This window comes from Pseudonaja textilis, chromosome Z, assembly GCF_049901715.1.
Source record: "Pseudonaja textilis isolate UNSWEBS1 chromosome Z, rPseTex1.2, whole genome shotgun sequence".
In the NCBI taxonomy this organism is placed as follows: domain Eukaryota; kingdom Metazoa; phylum Chordata; class Lepidosauria; order Squamata; family Elapidae; genus Pseudonaja; species Pseudonaja textilis.
Window position 1 is genome coordinate 90,077,420 of NC_142008.1, and position 23,604 is coordinate 90,101,023.

Here is a 23,604-nt window from a genome sequence, read left to right on the forward strand (position 1 = left end):
AGACTCAGTAGCCTCACTTCAGCTGCTAATGTTGGAAAATAGGATTGTTACACATGTACAAATCTTGCCCCTGATTGGCTAGCACAAGGCCCCTGTCATGCATAAATGGACCTAGTATTATTTAGGTACCTGAGAGGTTCAATGAAATATGAACCAACAGAAGCTACTCAGGGCAGAGATGCAAATTTCACGATCCAGTTCTTGCTTGCAAACTCATAAAGAGGTACTAATACGGAAACCAAAGTTACGCGCGTGAGATTTTTTAAGTATCATAGTAATGCAAGCCAAAAAAGGGGGGGCGGGAAGGGAAGACCTTCTTATTTGCCTCTATCTGAATTAGAGGTCTTAAAGTTATTCATGAACACATTTAGATATTTATACCTAGACTAGCTTTTTCCAAATTGGTCCAATGCTGGGTCTGTAACAGAAGTGATCAGGGATAATATTTTCCCCCTACACTAGTCATCATTCTGGATGGGTTATATTCTTAATAAAACAGGATGACTAGCATTTGGAAGGGCTCCTTCACACCACCTGCTATCCCCGATTTTCAGGTGGCATGAGTGGTAAGGAATATGGTCAGGCATATAATGTATCTGAGCTGGCTAGATGTAGCAATAATTAACACTTCTTGGTTATAATGCAATGTTTTCTACATAGTTTTAGTCCTGAGGAGTGTGTGTGGAGGCTTCAACTGGTAGAAAATGCAGGAACCAAGTTGCTAACTGGTAGACAATATCAGAAGTGTACTTTGCCCATTTTGAAAAACACAGCCCATTGTTACTATCTTACAGACACAATTTTAGATATTAGTTTTCATCTTTAAAACCCTGAATGGCTTAGGACCTTACTATCTGATGGACCAGTTGGTTAAATCATAAATCAGTAGAAGAGGCTCTTTATAGGTACCTTCATTTTCCTGATCTATTTAGTAAACACCTGAGAGATGGCCTTGTTTCCAAGTTTTGGAACACGCTCCCTGAAGAACCATAGTCTGTTTCCACTCTTTCTGCTTTCAGAAAATAGATTAAAACCACCTTCTAAGTTCAGTCCTTTTCTAATTGCATTAGCTTACTAGTGGTTTTAACAATATTTAATAAGGTTTTTTGCCCCTTTGTAGTGACTTTGTAGTGATTGCTTTATATGTAGAGACACAAAAACAAATAAATTCCACCATAACCAACAAAAGCATAACTACCAGTATGGTGATGGGAGATGCAGTCCAAAATCATCCAGAGAATTTAACCTAGTCCACAACTTCCAATATAACATTCCAATATATTTGGAATGTTCCAGATATGTATATGTTTTTACTGAACATTTTTCTTTCTTTTTTCTCTCATCTGCCCAACAAATAAAAATTCAACTAATTTATTTGCTATTACTTCTAATTGTAGGAGCTCCTTTTTTATAAACGGAACTGGTTGACTGATCATGTTCCATTATGGCCATTATTAATTCATATTATTTGGCCTTTTCCAGGGTGAATGAAATGAATTAGCAATTGCAGTTCAAACGGTTTGTGAAATATTATTTCACTATTCAACTCGAATTTGGCCAAGAAAGCATGAATGCTTCTTAGACTGATATCCAGCTTTTGTACAGGAATTTAAGGAATTATATTCTATATCTTTTTCTTAAATTTCATGCATGAAATTAATGTGGCAGTTGCACTTTTATAGCTGAATGTGGATTTCAACCCGTGATTTAGCTACTACCCCATACTTACTAAAATGACATTAAGCTGGTCCTGCTTGTGTCCAAACAAAGAATCTCCAGGTAAAAATTAGAATGCTATTTTGAACATTTCCTCTAGAGATGTCGCTGAAATTCTACTTTTACCTGATAAGCACTACACAGCTTGAAATGCTCAAGCTGGGCAGCATATAAATTTAATAAATAAAATAAATGACTATTTCAAGCAAGTAAACTTGCTTGGCATAAAGAAGGGGAATGAATAGGGAGCTAGTGAAGCAAAACACAGTGAACTTATAGGGTGCTATTAGTGTTTAAATGCCAAGAAAATAAACCACAAGATGGCTCCTGAAAAGCATTTTCTAAATGCTTGACAAGTCTGGAAAACCAAATCCCGCCAAATGAAATTACCTATCACTAGCAATTGCTGAAATGTTTCAAACAAAATTAAGTATCCACTACTGTGCCTTTCTAGAGTCTGGGCACACAATCTCTTACTCCAGTCACCCTACGTATAGGCTATTCTATACATAGGATGGGAAATTCTGGGCTGTCATGCATGGGTTAGAATATGTAACTTTTGCCTGTGAAATGTTTTGTAATGGGAGAGTGGGAAAGGAGAAAAATCAGAGATGGTAACATGAAGCAACAGCTAAAAGTATACAGAAGACGTAGGGAGGAAGGGATAACTAATGCTGTTAGTTATGCACAAGGGGGACAGTGGTGCGCAATTAAAGAGAAGAAGGTGGCACCAGTTGGTTACAAAAGGTAGATATAGGCTAAGTTTCAGAGTGGCAGTAGACAGCTACGGCAAAGCAAGCCTTGGGAAGACAGAGAGGGAGGGAGAGCAAGCTATATAGAGAGGAAGAAGTACACCAATTTTACACTACTTCTTTTCTAAGGTCCTTTCCAATTGTCTGGGTCAAAATTAAAAAACAAACAAGCAAACTAGTGGGTTTCAATTCAGCTGGACTGAAAAGCCATAAAGTCCCCTTCTATGTATCCATTTCTTAACTTCATTTCTTACCGTCATTCTCTCACCCGTTCTCCAATAGGATTCACAACTTCCTTGTTCCCAAACCCAGAATATATTAAGTCCCCAACTCTGAAGCCTGCTTTTCTTCACTTTTTCTTCAGTCTATATCTAAATCCAATTGTTTAGAACGTTGATGAGCATGAAAGCTAAAAATAATCTTTTCCATTGTACTTTTGATACAACCCTTTGTATCCCATACTCTATAATTGAAACAAAAGAGCACATATGAATATCCTTCTGTTCAAGTCATTCCTCCTTGCCCTAATTTTTCTTCTGTCAGCTCTCAAGCACCTTGAGATATGGTATGACTTGGGTCATGCAACACACTGTATCCTGAAGCACTGAAGAAACCAAACTCTAAGTCATTTGCTACTGTCAGGTAAACCCTCGTCCCCACCCAAAGTACTTACAGTTGCACTGGAGCTTCCCAAGGAACTTGTGGTGACAGGAGGGATAGGATTTTCAGAGGAAGTAGAGAGTTGCCTCATGAAGGAACTGTGAGCCGTGGAGGCCATAGCACTCGACAAGTAACTTGGCCCTCCAAACTCTGCATGATGCTTCAACACTATGCAAGGAAGAAAGAGAAGGAATAAGGTAGAGAGCAATGAGTGAAAACAATGCCTGTATTACACCCACAAGAATTACACCAGACAGGCATCGAACACACTTAAGGGAAAGAAGCTTCCTCTGGCTGGACTGCTTCTCTAGAGGAGGAAGTTGTTAAAGCACACAAGAGAGCCCCTGGCAGGTAACACCACTGCCGCTTTTAATTCCCCAGAAACAGAAAGCAGCCCTCTCGAAAGTGAGATGGGGAGCAGAATGCAGATCCCAAACTCCACCCAGACAGACCTGGCTGGGGCCAGCCTACCTTCACTTCTCTTGGAGCTGTCCCGCAATCGCTTTCTCTCATGAACTGCCGTCAGGATAAGTGAGCGCTCTGGCGCTCTCTCGGCCTTGGGAGCAGCCCTCACATCGTTTAAGGGTTGCCTGTATGCCTTGTCTGGCTCAACTTTGTGATGTGAGCAAGCTGAGGAGTGGAACAGAAAGAGAGCCATGAAAATGCCCTGCTTTCACCCCTCTTTCCTGCCTTTCGAGACCCAGCCTAGACAAGACGCAGGAGCCATACGAGCATGATTGCCAGAACAACATAAAAGAGTTACTGGCAGCAACTGCCCTTGGGTGACGACCCTATTAATTTAGCGGTTGCAATAAAAATCTATCCATCCACCCTGTTTGCAAGGCCTACTAGAGCGCGGAACTTTTGAGCTGCACCCAGCCCTGCCAAGGCTTCTAAAATGCTGGCTTCCATTCTGGCACACGTGTTTGTGTCAATTACATTCTGTAAAGAGAACTAAGAGGCAATTACATATGGTGCTACTTGACCACTGCAGAACAATCTCAAAAAACAAGAGCAGCAGGACCTCTCTTTTGCTTTAAGTATTAAACTTACCTTTGCAGTTGATCAATTATATACTGTTCAGTGTTCCTGATGCTCAGTGCAGACAATCCATTCAAAAAGCAGGAACAAACATGTGTGTATGCATGCAAATTTATTTTCTCTTGCTCATTTAGGAACACACAATCTATGTTTAATTGTTTTCAGTTCCAGAACAACACATACCATAACCATGAAGCATTCAAGAATGACTGCGTTCTACATATACTCAGCGTGGTTTTCCCATAACAGCAGCCAACACTAAATAATTGCCCCCCCCATGCTCTAACACAATTCAAACAGTCTAGGACATCTTATTTCAGAAACTTACTCTCTTTCTATTTTGTAAGAAAAGGGAAAGGGAAGGGAGGTTGGTAATCTCAATAGCAAAACTCATGTTTGTGTGCTCAGAGTCATAGGTCAATCTTTGGCATCTTCAGATAAAAAGGGTTGTCAAACAGAAGTAGTGTTTTTCAAGCCAGAATACACTAAACTCTAGACTAGATGGAGCAATGATCTGGCTCAGAATAAGGGATACCCTTATGTCTATAATATTAAGCATTATTTTTATTATTCCTCTCTATGCAACATAATCCTTCAAAAAGAGTTACATGTTTAATTCCTTCAGTTATTCACGCTAGATTTTTCTTTTCAACTAATATGAAGTTAAGTCTTCCTTATCATTAACTCACACAGACACTGCAAAAACCAGGATCGAAGCAAGAGCCTAAGTTTCATTTCAATAAACATTGATGCACCATTGGTTCTTGCCTATTTTGTTTTTTCACTGCTTAATTATTTGCACAAAGGAATTTTTAGAAGTTTACAAACTTCTCTTCTTTATAACTAACCCATTTAACCTTTCTTTCCCTCTTAAAAGCTAAATTAAATTACTACTAAAAGAGGACATACTGTCAGAAATTATACCACCAAAGGAAGAAAGTAGAGCGGAGCCTCTAGGTGGCCTGTAATCCTGGAAAGCTTTGCCTAAAGCTAGAGTTTGCGTACTATTATTATGGGAAGCCCAAATACTCAATGTATTCTCGCAGGCAGTCTCTTATTTATTATTTCCTTTTCCAGACTGGGCACTAGCATTAATCACATTTCAAAGTGGAATCCTGGTTCACTTTAAGCCATACACATAGATGACTCTGCAGGACCAAATGGATAATTCCTGCCAATTCAAGACTAAAATCAATGAAGGCACTTACTGGCGGTTGCTGAAAAGGTATTAACCAGCTTGTGACGGTCTTTGCGCATTGAGTCAGACAGACTGCTAGAAGGCATGGTGGATCGGTGCTTCAACACGAGCTTTTTGGGAGGCTTGGTTTTCTCACAGGGTTTGTACTGCAAGTGGGATTTCAACATGCCCTGAAGGTGTAAGCCTATTTGTACATCTGCAGAAAAATAAATACACACATACACAAACATAAAACCAAAAGAAGGCATTTATCAGACATTATTCAGAATAAAGATGGCCTATTGTGAATGCAGAACAAAGTTCCCCATCAAATCTATCTAAACATAAATTTGGAGATTTATAGTAACATGGATTAAAAACAATCATCCATTCAGAGCCAATAAAGCAGTATTTATTTATGGAGTTCTTGATTTTCATGCAGTAATAAAATCACCAGTTGCAGCTACCCTAACATTGTGCCCTCCAGATATTTTGAGTCCATTGGACTCCATTGAGTCCATCTGAACTAACATAGCCTTCAGCAACAATATATCTGAGGGGCATGGGCCTTTTTTGGGTGGAACAAGTACCAAAAGAAAAACCATTGGATTACTGCATTAATTATGACTCCGTCAAATATTTTATAAAATATTGTTCTCCTATTGTTAGTTTTATGTTTTGTTCTTTTTATTTATAAATTGCTTAAAGGGTTGACAGTAGAAAATAAATACAGGTAGCCTTCGACATACAACCACAATTGAGCCAAAATTTCTGTTGTTAAGTGAGACATTTGTTAAGTGAGTTTTGTTCCATTTTATAACCTTTCTTGCCAGAGTTGTTAAGTGAATCACTGCAGTTAATAACCTAGTAACATGGTTGTTAAGTGAATTTGGTTTCCCCACTGATTTTGCTTGTAAAAGGTGATCACATGACTCTGGGACACAGCAATGGTCATAAATATGAACCAATTGCCAAGCATCTGAATTTTGATCACATGATCATAAGGATGCTACAAAAGTCGTAACGAAAAAACAATTTTAAGTCACTTTCTCAGTGCTACTGTAACTTTGGAAAGTCACTAAATGAATTGTTATAAGTAGAGAACTATTTGTTGAGAAAGGAAAAATAATCCTTCTCTTTGAGCATGCTCCGCCTCCAGTTAGGACAGAACAGTTTTGTTTGTAGAGACCCAACAACAGAAGAAGCTACTCCATCTCTCCAACTAAAACAGCTTTCTCTGGAAAAAAAAGTCCTAGATGTCTATCCCAAGTTGCATTTTACATGAGAGCAATTCAAATATTTTGTTAAAATCCGAAATAAGATTTGTTTCTGAAAATAAATAATTAAGTGCCTCTTAAATTAAAATGAGGATATTACTAAATAACATAAACAGCAAATTTGCCCTACAGTAAAATTGTGATGGTGAATTGACATTTTTGAGGAAACACGGAGTTAAAAGAGCGTTTCCCCTTACATGAAGAATTTGATCACTTCTCAATTACAACATTGATTCATCATCTATTCAAACCAAGATGTTTATTTTCACATTCCTAGTCTATCCAGTAACAACCTGAACATACTTCCAATTAATTTATCACTGGCATTTTCCTTTTTGTTTGGTAATTTTCTGTATGTGGGTGAAATGGACCGATCATGAACGGGGGACAGAAACCACAAACATCTCCTAGAGAAATGCGGCTGGTGGTGGTGCAGGCAACTTGAAAGGCAAGGTACTAGAAAATGTGTGGTAAGCACCCTTCAGCAAGTAAAAGAAAACATGAAAATGTATGAGGTGTATTCTCTCTCTCACACACACAAACACACACCCCTACCTAGTAAAAACCAAAATGTGTACCTTTGTTTAGAGCATATACACAAGGATGCAAGGCCACATCCTATTCACAGATAACCCACAAACAAAACCTTTCTGAGCATTTCTTGCAGGTTAATGAACAGTGGATTTTAACATGGAGAAAATTCCACAGCATATGCCTAGGCAGTAATTATGTTTTTTTATTGCAAATGTAAATAAAACAAAATTCCATTTTAACTTTTTGCCCTGCCATTGCCTACCACGTTTACAGTGCACCCCTGGGCATAGTACTTCAAAATCAAGGACAGTCACAGTATAGAAATAGCTGCATCCATTGGGTTTGGAAAATAAGTTACCTGCCCAGAATATTCCATAAATGGGTCATACACAAGTACATAGAACTAGGAGCAGGGCTTAAGATAGGAAAGGTAGTTGGATACTGAGAAACAGCTGATGAAAGAGGATGAATTCAGATGTTAATTAAAAAAACAGCCTGGATAACAGGCTGATAAGTAAAATACATTCAGCAGAAAAATTCAAATCAATCTGCCAAGCAAATCTCCTGCCTTTACTCTGGCAACTTGCTAATATAGTACAAATGATGAAAACCATGAAAATGCAGATAACCTAAGAAGGCTGCACTGTAGCAGTAAAATATTGCCACCTGTGTGCATGTATATAGAAGAGAGAAGTGCATTGTTGAAGACATACGAGCAATTTTTCCATCTGATCACACCATCCAATTGATTATTCAGTTTACTCTTCCTCCGTCTTACTGCTAGCCAACATCTGACTGCGCCAAAACAGCATTGTGACCTGCCAAGAGAGTCTTTTTTTCCCCTGACCAAATGCTTCAGAGCAACAACCTTCTCTCAAGAACTCCAGATGGCGCTATCTTAGCTGTTTTAAAGACCTGATTAACATCCTTTTCACCAAGGTTGTTATGACGTTATTACGTCATCTGGAAATTTCCAGTCACATATCAAATCATCCAGACGAGGGCAGAACATTCATTAACAACCTCACATATGGAAGAAAGAAGCAGGATGAGGGCAGGGGAAAGGGGGGGTGGGGGGAAGATGCCCAATTGTTGTTTAAATTTTAACTACTAGTCTCTAGCAGTGCATGTCAGGCCACCCTTAGATAATTAGGTCAGGGATGCCTAACATTAGTACCAGAGTAGCTCCAATACCTTAGGAGAGCCAAAGTAAATGCATTTCCAGATCTTCTCTTAACCAAAATCATTCAGTTTCTATTATTCCCCTGTGGCTGCCTACCTCTCTCTGGTCCAAGCAAAAAAGAAAAAAGATTTGGTTTCTGCTTTCAAAGGATCATCCTAAAGCCAGCATCCTATGTAAGACAGGATAAAAGTAGAGATCTTACTGTTGCCTAGATATGGCTGCCGACCTAGCTTGGAATGAGGAGCTGACTTTTGTTTAGCTTTTATTACTCACATCTGCTAATGGGGTCATTCTTACCATCTGAGAATGAAAGTACAGGGTGGATGCAGGAATCCAACTGTGAGAGACGCTCCATCAAAGGGGCTTCATACTGGATTTCTGAAGGCATTGAGCTTCGAGAGCCACAGAGAACACACAAAGGGTTCACATCACAACCACACCGCTGTGGTTTACGATAAACCTAGACATAGGATGAGATAGGGAAAAGTGCTAGAATCCATCAATCTAGAAAAAGGCATCAACTTGCACTTTGTTTCAAACTGAGCACCTGGTCTTCAATCACCCACTAATTAGTTTCATGGCATGGGCTATCAGGTGTGGCCAGAGACCAGTGACTTTGAGGTGCTCTTGGCTGCCTAAAACATAAAGGGAAAAACATGTTTTACTGCCACTGCCTGATAAGGAAGGAAAGAAGAAAACCTCAGGATGGCTCTGGGTAGTCAGGAAAGGATAAGCAAAATTATTCAGCAAAATTTGAAATTGACTTCATTGTAGAATCAATGCACTGGAAAAAGGAAGTATATGATTTGGGTATAGTGAATTACACAAAGTATTTAACAAGCCTTCAAGATGATCTGACAGGAGTGAAAAGGGAACAGGATGGATGATGAGAGACTGATTCTGTGAATTTGCCTAAGTCTACAAGTATAAAGAATGGAGGTTGAGTTTCCTCTGCTGTTTGGGAAAACTACTTGTACTTCAGCTTTTGTAGTTGCGTCTCTTGTTACAGAATTTGTCCAGGATTGGAAAACTACTATTTATAGACTATCCAATAACAGAATATTTGCTATTCATAAACCCAAAGTGTCCACTGAAACATAATTTTCACTGTTGGAACTTCATCCTATTAATGTTCCAATTAAAACAAACAAAAAACCCGCAAACAAACCTTCTTCAATATCCATGATAATACAATAAGTCTCAAAGTAAGATATGTAAAGGTTTTGTTCTTGGAGAAAAAGCACCTTTTTTCCCGCGTCAGGTATTGAGCACTGCAACACTTTTATCTTCAATAGTGATATAGCTCAGAATATATAAAAAATGTTTTTTTTTTAGAGGTTTACATTCTGTGTACTGCGTCTTCTATTTATGCATACAAATTTAAATTTCTTGACTATCAATATCACATTTGTCCTAAGCTGTTAGCCTACCAACTATTGCACTGAAAACAGATCAGTCTGGTTGAAAGTGCATACTTCCTTAATTACCTAGATTAGCTATTTTTTAAATTGTGGGAGAAAGGAGAGGAAAGAACCATTTTAAAATAAAACAACAACAGATAATAATGGCAATATCCTGCAAATGAACTCAAACACAAAATTTAGAACTGATTCTGAATTCAGCATCCTGAATTGTAGCCATTTAAACATTTTTAAATTAAAAAATCTAAAACTAAACTCAAATTAAAATATGTTTAAAATGTGAATCTTTCCTCCCAAAGCAGTCTGCATGGTGGAAGGAGAAGTCAAACCATCTTTCTCTGCCCACTTCTATAGCCAAATAATCAAGACTTAAAATGTAGCTTTCTCAAGTCTTTCCTACTCAATGCCAAACTCATTTAATAGTGGAAAAGTTTTTCTGATATGAAGACCAATAAATGTACTTTATTTGAATATCAGAGAGACTCTAAGCAGATTTTATAGTGATATGGGGCAAAGGAACAATATGTAAAACCAACAATTTGTTAGTTATCTCATTTAGCTGCATATTTCTCCTCTATTTTTTTACTATCTTTATGCATTTACAGACCTTTTTGGAGAGTGGAATCAGATTGCTGGGTCGAATAAGCCTCCGTTTCTTGCAGCCGAGAAGAGGGCGTGTACGGGCTGCCACACAGGTTCCATCAGGGATTGAAGACATCATATTTAATCTCTGCTTTTTCCGCAACAGCTCCTCAGCATCTGAGCCATCTCCCTGAGTATGCTCTGTCAAACCTGGCTGCAGACTGTCCAACAATGGAAATACAGCACATTAGGCATTTCTACTTCTCTATTATTAATCGGGCCTAGATTTTCACTTCTTAAAATCGGCAGCCCATTTGTCCCAGGAAATTAATAAATCCATACATATAATAAAGATTAAAAATTAAGATCAGTACCCTCCAGAATTCTTTTTTGATACCAGGTTAGACTAGATTACAGTGGACATCACCTGTCAGCAACTCTCTAGCTTTTCATTATTTGGAAATGTCAGGTACTGTTCTTCCTTTGTCCTTACTATTTCTCACAACTTCCTGGCTCACATTTTTCTCATCCACACTATTTCACTATTATCCTGTCTTATTCTTCTGCATACAATGGCTGCTCCAGCTTCCAGGAGATTCATTCTGTTAACTTTCCATCAACTTTTTACTTTCTCAATCCAATGCGTTCTCTAGATAAGCTGGTCTACAGCTTCCTGAACCAGCTTGTGGGAAGTTATAGTTATAGTCTAATACCGTGATGGCAAACCAATGGCATGCGTGCTGGAAGTGGCCCACAGAGCCATTTCTGCCAGCATGTGAGAGTCACCCGGAAGAGCCCCACTGCGCATGCGCGCCCCTGCCAACCAGCTGATTATCGGGTATCTACAGTGCATGAGGCATGAGCACCATCATGTGCACATATGCAGAGGCACGTGGCATGGAGGATCACGTGCACATGCAGGCAGAGGGGCACGCTCGCACTGCATCATGTGTGCAGCCATGCACGCACACACTTTTGGCACGCAATGTGAAAAAGGTGAGCCATCACTGGTCTAATACATGTACAGAACATCAGATTGAGAAAGGTCCTTTGACTTACTTCTGCTCAGAAGTTTTGAAATTTTTCCAAATTATTTATTTTTAAGATTTCTAATAAAGATATAAGTGACATGCTGAATAGATACTATCAGAATTGATTTAATTTATATATGCTTATAGGCCTAAGTACCTTCAAGGGTAGCCTTTCAGAAGTACCTTTCTAGAGGTTATGTTTTCTTAAGAAGAGGTTTAACAAGAACCTTACGTGTTAATGACTCCATTAACTGGTCTCGGCACTCCACAGGTTTTGGCAGTTAGAGATTCTTGGGTATTACTAATGGATTTACCAAGGTTCTCCGATGACTGTACCAATACAAGAAATAGAAAGGGCAAGAAGCAGGGGGAGAAAAGAAAAAAAACATTGTTAAATTATATAATTCTCTGATCAACAGCTTCTTTTTCTTTAACATAACAAACTCTATAATCAGCAGCATTTGGGAATCAAGAGTATTTCATAATACGAATTGTACGATAGCTGTAACTCAGCAACGAACAGTACAATAAGCTGGAACATAGAGAGATGATTTCAAAGATCCACTAACTCGGACACAATTAAAGGAACAGCATATTCTGCATCTTCACAGATGCTCTTCTGATCATCTACTTCAAAACAGTTTTTTCTAACCTAGTAATAATAATGGGCAAGCACATCTCATTTTAAAATTCAGTTATCCATCATTTTCATATGGAAGTCAGTTTTCAATGGTGGGACACCTGTCTATGGAAAACTTTCAAATGTATAGACTCTGTGCACACAGGAATACCCAGACAATGCAAACATATCTTGTATGTTTTCAAAATAATTTTCTAAAATTGATTCAGAGGCTCTATATTCTGTATGTTACTGTTCTATGTTTAAATTTACACCATTGAAAGTTTAGTCTTTCACAATTCACCTTAAAACCAAGCTTCTAGTTCTTATACCCATGAAGAATATTTGAGAAGGGCTCAATAAAACTGTCACTCATATTGGAAAGGCTATTTCAAATACAGCACTAGTTTACATATTTATGATTCATAACATTACAGCTTATCTTTAATTTTGAGTTAGTATAAAAAGGATGTGATAAAAACTTTTTAAAACTCAAAATGAATATATTGAGGGAAGACAGGATTTTAAAAGAAACTTTTAGCTCTCTAACAAAAATATTTTTAAAAGGGAAGAAGAGTTTAACTGGCTCAAGAAAAAGGGTAGTCATATTACATTTTGCACATAACAAAGAATTTAGTGAAACTTTAGGAATGAATGCATTTATCACAAGCTTTTACCAATTACAGTTTGCTTTATTATATGAATTAAATGTTACAACCTGATAAAAACAGAGGATATTTCAAGCAACCAAAAGCTTGGAAGTTCTAAGAAAAATGAATCCAGAATATTCTAAGATGACAAAGAAGTTTTTCCGAGGAGTAGAAAAACAACTACATACAATCTACCAACTTATATTCTATGAACTGAATCTGCTGTTATTTCCTACACAGTATCATGTTATGCAAGGGCAATACTATTTAAATTTGCAAAGGCTAGTAAGGACCAAAAATAAAATTTTGAATTCCTTGAGAGAGCTTTGTCTTTTACAGCAATATTGCCAGTAGTAATCAAATTATATGGCCAAAGATAAAAGGGATGAGGGGGAAAGAGACAGAATTAAAGGTGAAAGCAAAGCTGTCCTGCCCTCTGAGCAGTTTTCATGAACTACAGACTAAGCCTTTTCCTTTATAACCTGGAATATTAAAATTGATGTATTGAGACATATCAAATAGATACCTACTATATAATTCATAAAGTATGTAACACAGAGAGGTGTACAAAACACCCACTATAGCTATAGGATATAGATTATATCCAGCTCTCCTACCAAATACAAGTTTATAGAATTTTCTCTGTGTATTTAATATCTGCAGTATTTATACTTCAAATGGCAATTAACATAATCTTTAGTTTAGAACCTTTAATTTTGTGTTTTTCAACCCTACCACCTTTGGTCCCATAATTTGGTTCACTGCTGGCAATATCACCACAAAAGATAAAGTTCTCTCAATGAATTCAAAAATGAAAATTGGCAGTGTTTGATTAAGGAGTCCAGTCTGCTCTAACAAAAGGTCTTAGAACAGAAGGTGCTTTGTATATATATATCCAAGTGACACACCCAGGTACGACAAGGGAAACTCTTATCTGCAAGTCTAGAAAGACACTGCCTGTAGATGGTTCTGATCAAATAGACCAAGTAAACAAGTAGCTTTCTGCTTTTCTATGAAAAAAAATTGAGAACACAATTTTACATGACTGCAATCATGAAACCTGCCTAAATCAAACGCAACTGACAGACATTATAACATTACCTGAGCAATCACTTTTGGATAAGCAATTGTAAAGCTTTACAGAATCAAACCAATAGGCAAATGTGGATTATTTTTATATGACACTTACTTACTTATTTTATTCAGACATGTTAATATTTATTTACTGTTCATGCTTTCAAGTAAATGTCTGCTACCAAAGTAACCATGGTTGAACTTGGAACTTTTTGTATGCAAAGCAAATATAGGCATTCCTTTAAAAATCTATGAAGAATAACTTCCACTGTACTAACTTCCTAAACATTCCTGAGAGATACCAACTAATGGATAGAAAGGTCTCCAGTTCCTAGACATCTGTGAGTAAACCCTGGATGCCAGAACCTAAAAATATTGGTATTTCAGTCCATAGACGAGTCAAAGCACCTGATGCCCTTGAAATGTGGAACACATTTACCTATGTTCTTCCAGAAATTATAAAGTGAACAACTGAATCTCATCCCTTCCGTAATCATTTACTAGGTTTCTGCCTACTTCTAGATCTAGTGTTTTCTCTATTCATCCACTTTTAAATTACCATATTTTTCCACTATAAGATGCTCCAAAGTATAAGATGCACCTAGCTTTTGGGGAGGGAAACAAGGGGGAAAGAAATCTGCCTCTGCTTCCCAGCAATTTGCCTCCTTGCAGCAAATAGTAAACAGTCTGGTCAGCTTTAGCACAGCCTGATTTAGCACAAGCAGCTGGTTGTTGGTTGGAACTGCCTCCCAACGATCAGCTGTTTCAGGCTGCAGGGATTGCCTATTATTGCTTCTGCGCTTCCCATTTTCCGCCAGTTCCGATCCTCACTACCTGGAATGGGCGGAAAACGGGATGCATGGAGGCTGAAAATGGGATGTGCGGAGGTGGCAAATAGGCGATCCCTGCAGCCTTAAACAGCTGGTGGTCGGGAGAAAATTCCAACCGACAATAAGCTGTTTGTGCTAAATCAGGCTGTGCTGAAGCTGACCAGGAGGCAAGAAGGCAAATTGCTGGGAGGCAGATGCCAAAGGGTGGGGGCTAGTGGGTGGGCAGGGCTTCAGTAACATTCACTGTATAAGATGCAGAGGCATTTCCACCAATGTTGGAAATACGGTAATTCTGTCTGCAGCTGCATCATAGGTACTTGTTTCACAATGTTTTGATTTTTTTTTTTTAAATTAAACACTGGGCATTATATTTTGGCAGACCAGTAGTTTTAAAAATAAAAATAATTAAGTATTTTATTGTAGTGCTCAGAAATTTTGAAACTGCATCCTAACTTACAAATGTAGAGCCTGCAATAATATTCTATCCTAGAAATAAGTCTTTGAGGATACAAACCTAGGTAAGTAGGTGGTTTTTGGAAGCATTTTCAGGGCAGAAAACTAACCCTATCTCAGAATTCTTCAAATATTGGGACAAAAGAAAAAAAAAAACAGCAACAGGACAGTCTTCTTTATATATTTTATTTCCTGGTTTCTGTGTATACACACAAGTCCAGAAAGTAGGAAATAAATAAAAATTTAAAAAATGAAATTCAGTAATATAATATCAACAGAGAAGGAGGATATGATAAAAGAAAAGTACTCCAAGGAATACTCCTCCCAAGCTCTTATTACTTACCATCCTGTCAATTCCAGGTTCCATCTTGCGGTCAATGCTAAGACTATGGGTTGAATCACTTAATACAGGGTCAGAAGGAGGCACCTCACCAAGCAGTACCAGTCCCTGCATGGGAAATGGAAAAAGATAATTGCACTTTGTCAGGCCAAATTCTCTTTCAAACTATGCCAAGAATAAATTCTACCATTACATTTCATTCATTATATTTTGTTCCTTTGTACCTGTCCTCCCTTTTCTCCTGCAAGATTCTTTCTCAGTTTTCTTTTCTACTAATTAGCAACTTTATCTTCACTGTGCTGCATGACTTAAAATTCCTGTTCTGAAAAATTAAAATTAGTGAAGACTTCTAGCATTAATCACATTTTAGAATTATAGCTGTACAATGGAGGACCAGAGAAGGGAAGGGAAAGTATAATACATTCTTAAATTGAAAATGTTAGAATACCATCTATTAGGCAAAGTATTCCCTGCCTATTATGTGCATAAAGAAATGAATTTATCAATAGCATCAACTGTAAAGTACTTTTAAAAGAGGGACGGTGCCATTTATTTTATTAAAAGCTAGGTGAGTAGCATTTTTACTACTAATAATAAAAATTTAAAATAATTCCTTTGCTTGATTCTACTGCATAGATTCCTCTCTGTAGTTTTCTTTCAAACAATACTGTACAGAAGAGGTTTGCCATAAATTCCTTCCACAATATTTTCTCTCTTCTGAATCCATAGCAGGTAAACCTTAAGGTATTCTGACAGTTTCCTATTTAACCATACATAACTGGGATCAGCCTAATGTATTTAATGCTGACACCTGCAAATGTATAATAAAGTTAAAAGCCAAAGTCAATAGGATAAGAAAAAGATAATGACAGGATATGCTTTTGGTCCCCTGGACCACACCATTTTCCCACTCCCTTTTCAAAAAAGTTGAGTCTGCAAGGGCTGAAGAGGTGGTGCCAAAAAGGACAGTGCTAAAATGCTCCAACTCCCATTTTCCCAAAAACCCGGATAACTTTGCAAAAATTCAATTGCTGCTTTCATGTTGTATGGCTTAAAATATTAAAATTATCTTTCCTTCTTTGAAACCCAGAAAAATGAGAAAATCCAGTTAATCCCAGACACACCCAATATCTAATGGGAGAAATGTAATGACCTCCACCCATAGAAAAATAGTCCATGCCTGAACAGATCTTTAGTTAATATTGAATTTTCTGAAACCACTTTTGGGTTCTCCCTCACCCCATTTAATCTAGATATACAGACATTATCAACTACTATATCACATTATGAAAACTTTTCATTAATCACTTATAGTGTATATGTATATGTATGAAGAGACAAACTATCCAATTTAACAGCAAACAAATTTTAAATTGATGTCCACTAAATATCAATACTACAAATCTGAATAAGAATCATTTTTATATCTCTCAAAATGAGAGGTAACTATTCTCTAACATAGTAAAATCAAGTTATATGTTATATGTGAGTTTCTCCTTTGTAAATCTATAATAGGTGCAAATTAAAAAGGATATACACATATGATACCTATGGTAAATTGTAGGTTTGTAGGGTGTAAGATGTTTAGATAACTTTTGTATCAAAATCAAATACTTTTGTTATCACAGAATACGAAACACAAAGCTACGGACAGTGGCTCAAAAAAAATTTTTTTGTTCAAGTTACAGACTTTTATCATTCAACTTAAGAATCACCATCATTTCTGGAGCACTTTGTAAATGTTCTAAACTTTTAGTGGTGGTCTAATGTAAGTTTAAGTTTGTAAGTTCAAAGATCAAAATAATTCAATTATTTTATTATTATTTATTAAATTTATTTATTGATAAATTTATTTATCAACTACATGGTGACTGTGGGGACCTCATAATGTCAAAAGGCAGCCTTTAAATAATCTGCATAATCTTTACCATTGTCAATGTGCCCATCCCTCAAAGTGAAAGCAACAAGGTTGTTCTTTTTGCTTAGAAGTAAACACTGCTATCTGGGCTGGCAACTCAGTTGTTAAGTGGAAAATCACGTGACCTTGACATAGGATTTTATGTTTGCTTTCTGTATTAATTCTGCTTTGTCACAAGTTGGTTGCGAAGCAAGCAAGTGATGACCGTGGGACATTGTGATGGTCATAAATGAATGCCAGTTGTGAAGTGGCCAAATGGCGATCACATGACACAAGAACATTGTATCAGTCATAAACACATTTTTTTTTAAAGTACACTATTGTTAACTTCAAACCATTGCTAAATGAGGCAATCTGTAAGCAAGTACTACCTGTAAGTAAGTACTACCTGTACTTTTATTCTTATATAAAGGACACAAACAAGCAGTAACAATGGATGTTTGTGGAGCCAGCAGTGGCTGTTTTGCCAAATTATGCGCTCTGCCAATAATGCCAACACCAGGAATCAGCCCTTTCCATTTTATGTATTAGAGGTTAAAAACATTCAGCTTATACAGTAAATCTATCTTCTAACTCATTTGCCTATTTGAAGGAATAGAGAAATGGGAAACAAACTTTTTTCTCTGTTAATATGAACAAAAATATTATTCCTGGCAAAGTTCTCATCTACATAATTAAAATCTGTCTGCATTACATCAGGCACAAAATGGCAACCAGTTCATATGATATGTATCTATAATAACTCATCATAAAGAAAGCTCAAATTGCTGTACAACCTTCGGTAAACACCAGGATGTCTATATCAGGGTCTTCAAACTTGATAGCTTCAAGACTTGTGGACTTCAACTCCCAGAATTCCTCCTCCAGTCATGTTATCTCAGGAATTCTGGGAGTTGAAGTCCACAAGTTTTAAACTTGCCAAATTTGAAGACCCTTAGTCTATTAACAATGGCATTGCACTAGTATGACAGTTATGATTTCAAAACAGAACCATTAATATCTCTAATGCCTGAGTATGTCTTTTTGCTTAGCACCAACATTTCTTTGAAAAAAAAAAACACATCCCACAATTGACAGGTTATGCTTCTGACCTATCTAGTTTAGGCAGGATGCTTTCACTTCAAACCATAAAGGGCTTTCAGTGGTTTCATTAATATTTTGATTGGATCTTGAAACCAACTGAAATCCAGTGCAGCATAGTCATTTTATTAGGTTCTGTATAAACCTAATTCTGTATAGACCTAATTATTAACTGCACTTCAGATTAATTGAAATCTCCAAAGCATCTTCAAGACAGGCAGAGATACAACACAATTTGGTAAATTCATTTTAGAAGTTAACAGACTTCAGGAAATTGATGTTTTCCAAATAGATTCATATATCAGCGATAACCCTTAGCTAACAATAAGCTTTCTTAATCACCTACCAAACATGAAATTTTACTGCCAAAAATTGATCCAGGAGCACTCCAAACTATGTATCCAACCTTGCAAGAGTGCAAGATATGCACTCTCTTATCTAGACTACACAAAAACGATACAAATAAAGTCTGAAGAAGCAAATTTCACTAAAAATACCTGTCCAGGCCATTTATTACAAAAACGTTTAACTAAGACTTCAAAAAGTCTTTCATCCCTACTTTTTCTATGTTGGAATTAGTCTATGCTTAATTTGGGACTATTCACATTGGACTAACAAAAAAAAGTTCCCCAAAGCAAAAACTTCCTGCTTTTGTTCCATTCTAAGTTCCAGTTCTTTTACCAATCTAATAAAACAATGTACACTGGAACAGATTCATCAACAGCCTGCAAGCCATCAGCATTTGTGGAATTCAATGTCACTGCCACACTTTAATATACACGGAGCATGTAAAAAAGATCTGAGGTGGACGGAGTGGTTAGAATGCAGTACTATAGGTTACTTCTGCTGACTGCCAGCTGCTAGAAGTTTGGCAGTTCAAATCTCATTGGCTCAAGGTTAACTCAGCCTTCCATCCTTCCAAGGTTGGTAAAATGAGGACCCAGATTCTTGGGGGCAAGAGGCTGACTCTGTAAACCGCTTAGACAAAGTTGTAAAGTACCGTGAAGCAGTATATAAGTCTAAGTGCTAGTGCTAGCATGCGTATTAAAGCCACTTTCATCCCATTTGAAGGGAAAGTGTTACTTCTCTGTCAGGATTATATAGTTAGCAGCCAACATGTTTGCCACATTTTGGGGGGTGGGGGGTAGGAAATATACTGACTCTGTAAACTGCTTAGAAAAGGCTGCAAAGCATTATTAAGCGGTAAGTCTAAGTGCTACATTCCTAGATAAATTCCAGCAAAAGATACAATTTCCATCAGCGAGGGTAATCTACAATCAGAATTTGAGTTTTGCTTTTTCTGAATGTCTGTTAGTACACAATTGTATCCTGAAAGATGTATATTTTGAAAATAAACCTGGCTAAATAAAATGCATGTGATATACATTTCATATTGATAAAAAATCAACAAAATTATAATTCATTGTAAAATTAGGACATTGCTTAACACATGCAAACCAGAAATGGACTGATTTATTCAGGCCCAATTCAATCCTACTTAATGCAACTGCATGTGTCAGCTTCCGTTGGAGTACGATGAAACTTTAGCAATAAACCACTTTACTCACAGTTCTGTTGTGGCAAGATGTGTTTATTATGATGTTTCCTCCAACAACAACAACAAACGGCAATTCCAAGCAAAGCCAGTGCTGGGAGCGTCTGCCTTGTAGCGCTTTTTATAATCCCTTTCCACTAATTACTTAACATCCGCCCCTAGTAAACACCTAACATCCGCTCCTAGAAACCCTGCGTGTCCCCACCCTGCAATAATATTAACCCTCTCCACGTGCAAGTCCCCAACCAACACCTCCCCTGTCATCATCCCATGTCGTAGTTTGTGCCGCCAGTCCCAGTTCAGCAAAACCAAAAGCCCCTAGGTATATGTTGAGATGCCAGCCCGAAACGCCTCCTGGCTGGTCACATCATAAAGAGGGAGAAGCATTGTGCTCGGGAAAGTGCACACCGGCAAACAGCTGGCTAGTTTGTCCGAAATGCCTCCCGGCTGATCGCACCAACATGGCATTGCACTGGGAGCGTCGTAACCGGGGAAACACACACACACCCCGCCAAACAGCTGACTAGATTATTTGAAATGCCTCTTAGCTGATCATGCCGGCACGGGGAGGTGTTGCACGTGGAGCGTCAGGACCTAGGAAACCGTTGGAAATCTTGCCCCAACCAGGGTAATGTGTCGGGCGGGGTTGGCGTCGTCGTTGAAGCCCGACAGCATATTTATCAATGACAGCTTCTCATCTTAAGATTCAAGTGTGATCAAGTGTGATCAGACTTCTGAAATCTGGCATACTAATGGCAAACTCGATTTCATTGAGGACCGCATCAGGCTTGTATTTGACCTGGGGGGGGCGGGTTCTGTGGAGCATGGCTAGGGTGGGCATGGATAGTATGACATCAGTTGTGTCAGGGGCGCTTGTGGTGGTCTGAGCACTCTGCAATCGAAAATAGACTCCCGAGCTCCGTTTTCATCTGTGATGCCTCCTGCAATCCTCGCCAGCAAAAACGAAACTCTTGGGGGAGGGGGAAGTGCAGCCCTCGTGAGCTCCGTTTTCGGCTGGGATGACTTCCTGCAAACCTCTGCTAGTAAAAATAGAGCTCAGTTTTTGTGGACAGAGGCACTGCGGGCCGGTCCTTCATTATTTCCAGGGTATCTCTGTTGGCCACATCTAAACATCCTGTAGATCAGATTCTTCAGTTTGATACCCCTGACATACTAAGTGTGCTGGATTTCAATTACTTTCACCTCTAGTCTGATCAATAGCTGTGCTAGCTAGAATATCTAACCAGACTCAACACATGTGGAAGACAGCAAAGTAGGTAAGACCTAGACACAGATTTGAGATAAATCTAAATTTCTTTTTCATTCTATGATATTTATGTTGGAGGTCACTATTTGGCTTGGTTTGATTAAATGCTAATTTTAATTTTAAAAAGTTTTGCTATCACTTGAAATTTAAGAAAGCACAGTTTGTCTTTGATATTAACTATCCTAAAGTTGTTTTACAGGTATTCTAAAGTTAGTAAAAATTCAACCTCCACTCCCTCCTATTCTATACGGATACTTTATTCAATACAATTAGAATCAGTAATTATCTTCCTTTTCACTTAGCATAAACATTGCACTTTTACCAAATTAGCTGATTGCCTGGTGCTATTTATCTTTAACATATTCAGTCTCACTAATCTACACAATTACACATGGTTCGCAATTTACAACCATTCATTCAGTAATGTTCAAAGTGAAATTTTTTTTATTGAATTTGTTGAATTGTTTTGTTAAATTGCCTCTCTAGAGCCGCATGCCTGCGTTTTTCTGCCCTCAACTCGGCCTGAGTTGTCTTCTTGGGGTTAGAGCCTTAGCTCTGATTTTTGTAGCCACCTGTCTCTGAGCAGTACGCTATCTGCGTCTTTTCCCTTTTAGTGGGTCGGAAGGTCTGTTCCACTGGGGGGAAAGCTCTGCATGAACCCTGTCTTGATCCATATTAATATAGGCAAGGCTCAAGCATTGTGAGAATGGCTCTCAATATGAGCTTAAGGCTGGCAGAAGGACCAATTGACTCTTTTTTGGACGGAAAATGGTCACCGAGCCATTTAAAATGGCTGCTCACCTCGTGTCTGAAGAGACTGCACTCCAAGATGGCTGCTGCTCGTCGAGGGCTCTGAAGAAGTAGAAGCCGCTCCTTAAGCTATTGTGAGCCCCGAGCGATAGGATCAGCCAGAGAAGGTAAGAATCGCCACCTGAGCGATCAACTGACTGGTGCTGTTATTGGTTTGCTGATCGGATTTACGATCACACAAACTGCGGGCAATGGGGAGGGTAACTTAGACGCTTCCCTGCTTGCCTCGCAGCACGGAGGCAACGTTGATCCCAACGTTGCAGGAGAACAGAGCCCTGCTCACCTGAAGTTGCAGCCACTTGGATCCCCGGGAGCTGATGAAGCAACGATAGCTTCTGAAATTCACTGAAACAAATCGCTAACGCTTTCAGAGACACAGCTTGTGACTTAAAGAAGCTGAGTCAAAGCTGGGGATACTCTCGGGGGCTGGCTTTTATATATACAAGAACAGACTCAGCTTAATGACATCATAAGGAGGAGTCTACCCATCCTGGGTTCTCACTGCAGCATGGAGGAGAATAACCTGATTCTAAGAGGCAGAAGATTTGGGGAAGTGAGAGATCATGCAGTTTACCTCCAACCATAGGACAAAGATTGACAACTATAAACAGAGGAAACCCTTTTTACTATCTGGATTTCATATAATATCATCCATCATAATACAATTAAAGATTCTGTTTATTCAACAAAAACTCTTCTGCTTAACAATTTTCCTCAAGTTGGGGAAGGATAACTCAGGATTGATGCAAATGAAAACTAAAGGTGGCTTAGAAGGCCACTGGTACAATACACGTTCTGGAGTTCTGCAAAACTAAGGTTTTTAAGAGGTCCCTAGGAGTTCTATTAGAAATTGGGATTGAAAAATAAATCAACATTGCTTTTTGAACTTTGAATGCCATACAATGCTATTTTTACACATTACAACTCAGCTGCCAGCAGTCTCTTTGTGGTTGTAAAACATAACTGTTAGAAATGAACTTTATTGTAAACTTTGAGGGGGGTTGATTTTTATTGCAGGGATTCAAAATGGGCGTTGGTGCTTACCTGATACGCCCTTTCTCGTCGAGCTGCGTAGAGCATCCAGAGTGGGAGGTGCTCCAGTCTCTGCACTCACAGGCTGAGCTTTAATTGAGGAACGCTCCTCCCTGTCCATGTGACTCCCTCGGAGCATTCCCCAGTTTTACGAAGACGAGAAGACAAACACTATCATCTCATCCTGACCATTGTAAAACATTAATCTCTGACTCCTTGATTCATTGGCCGAAACAGGATTCACCACCAGACGGCTAAATTAGGGTGGGGCTGGATGCTCTACGCAGCTCGACAAGAAAGGGCGTATCAGGTAAGCACCAACGCCCATTCTCCATCGAGCTGCTCCGAGCATCCAGAGTGGGACATACCAAAGCATGGCTTGTCCTATGGGAGGGACTCCGTCTGGGTCGGAATCTCCTCTGGTTTCTAAACAATTTGTTGTAGGGCTCGACTGACAGAGGACACTTCGACTGAAGCAAACCATCCATCTTGTAAAGAGGAATGAAAAGTTAACAGGGACGACCAGATGGCCGCTCGACAGGTGTCATTGATCAATGTCTGAGTTGCCCAAACTGCTGAGGTAGCCGCACTCCTTGTGGAAT

At 38.5% G+C, this 23,604-nt stretch overlaps 1 protein-coding gene across 6 annotated transcripts in view; it reads right to left on the reverse strand.

Annotated features, from left to right (window-relative positions):
- KANSL1 (KAT8 regulatory NSL complex subunit 1) overlaps positions 1-23,604 on the reverse strand; it is a 181,915-nt gene that overhangs the window by 19,322 nt on the left and 138,989 nt on the right. For 5 of the 6 annotated variants that reach the window (XM_087915641.1, XM_087915639.1, XM_026717545.2 and 2 more), the window contains exons 4-9: positions 15,344-15,448; positions 11,607-11,704; positions 10,369-10,564; positions 8,638-8,800; positions 5,378-5,563; positions 3,142-3,296 (exon numbers count right to left, since the gene is read on the reverse strand). In XM_087915641.1, the coding sequence (XP_087771767.1) occupies positions 3,142-3,296; positions 5,378-5,563; positions 8,638-8,800; positions 10,369-10,564; positions 11,607-11,704; positions 15,344-15,448 (903 nt within the window). Of the gene's footprint in view, positions 1-3,141; positions 3,297-3,599; positions 3,759-5,377; positions 5,564-8,637; positions 8,801-10,368; positions 10,565-11,606; positions 11,705-15,343; positions 15,449-23,604 lie in introns of all 6 variants that reach the window. The other variant, XM_026717541.2, reaches the window with a different exon arrangement.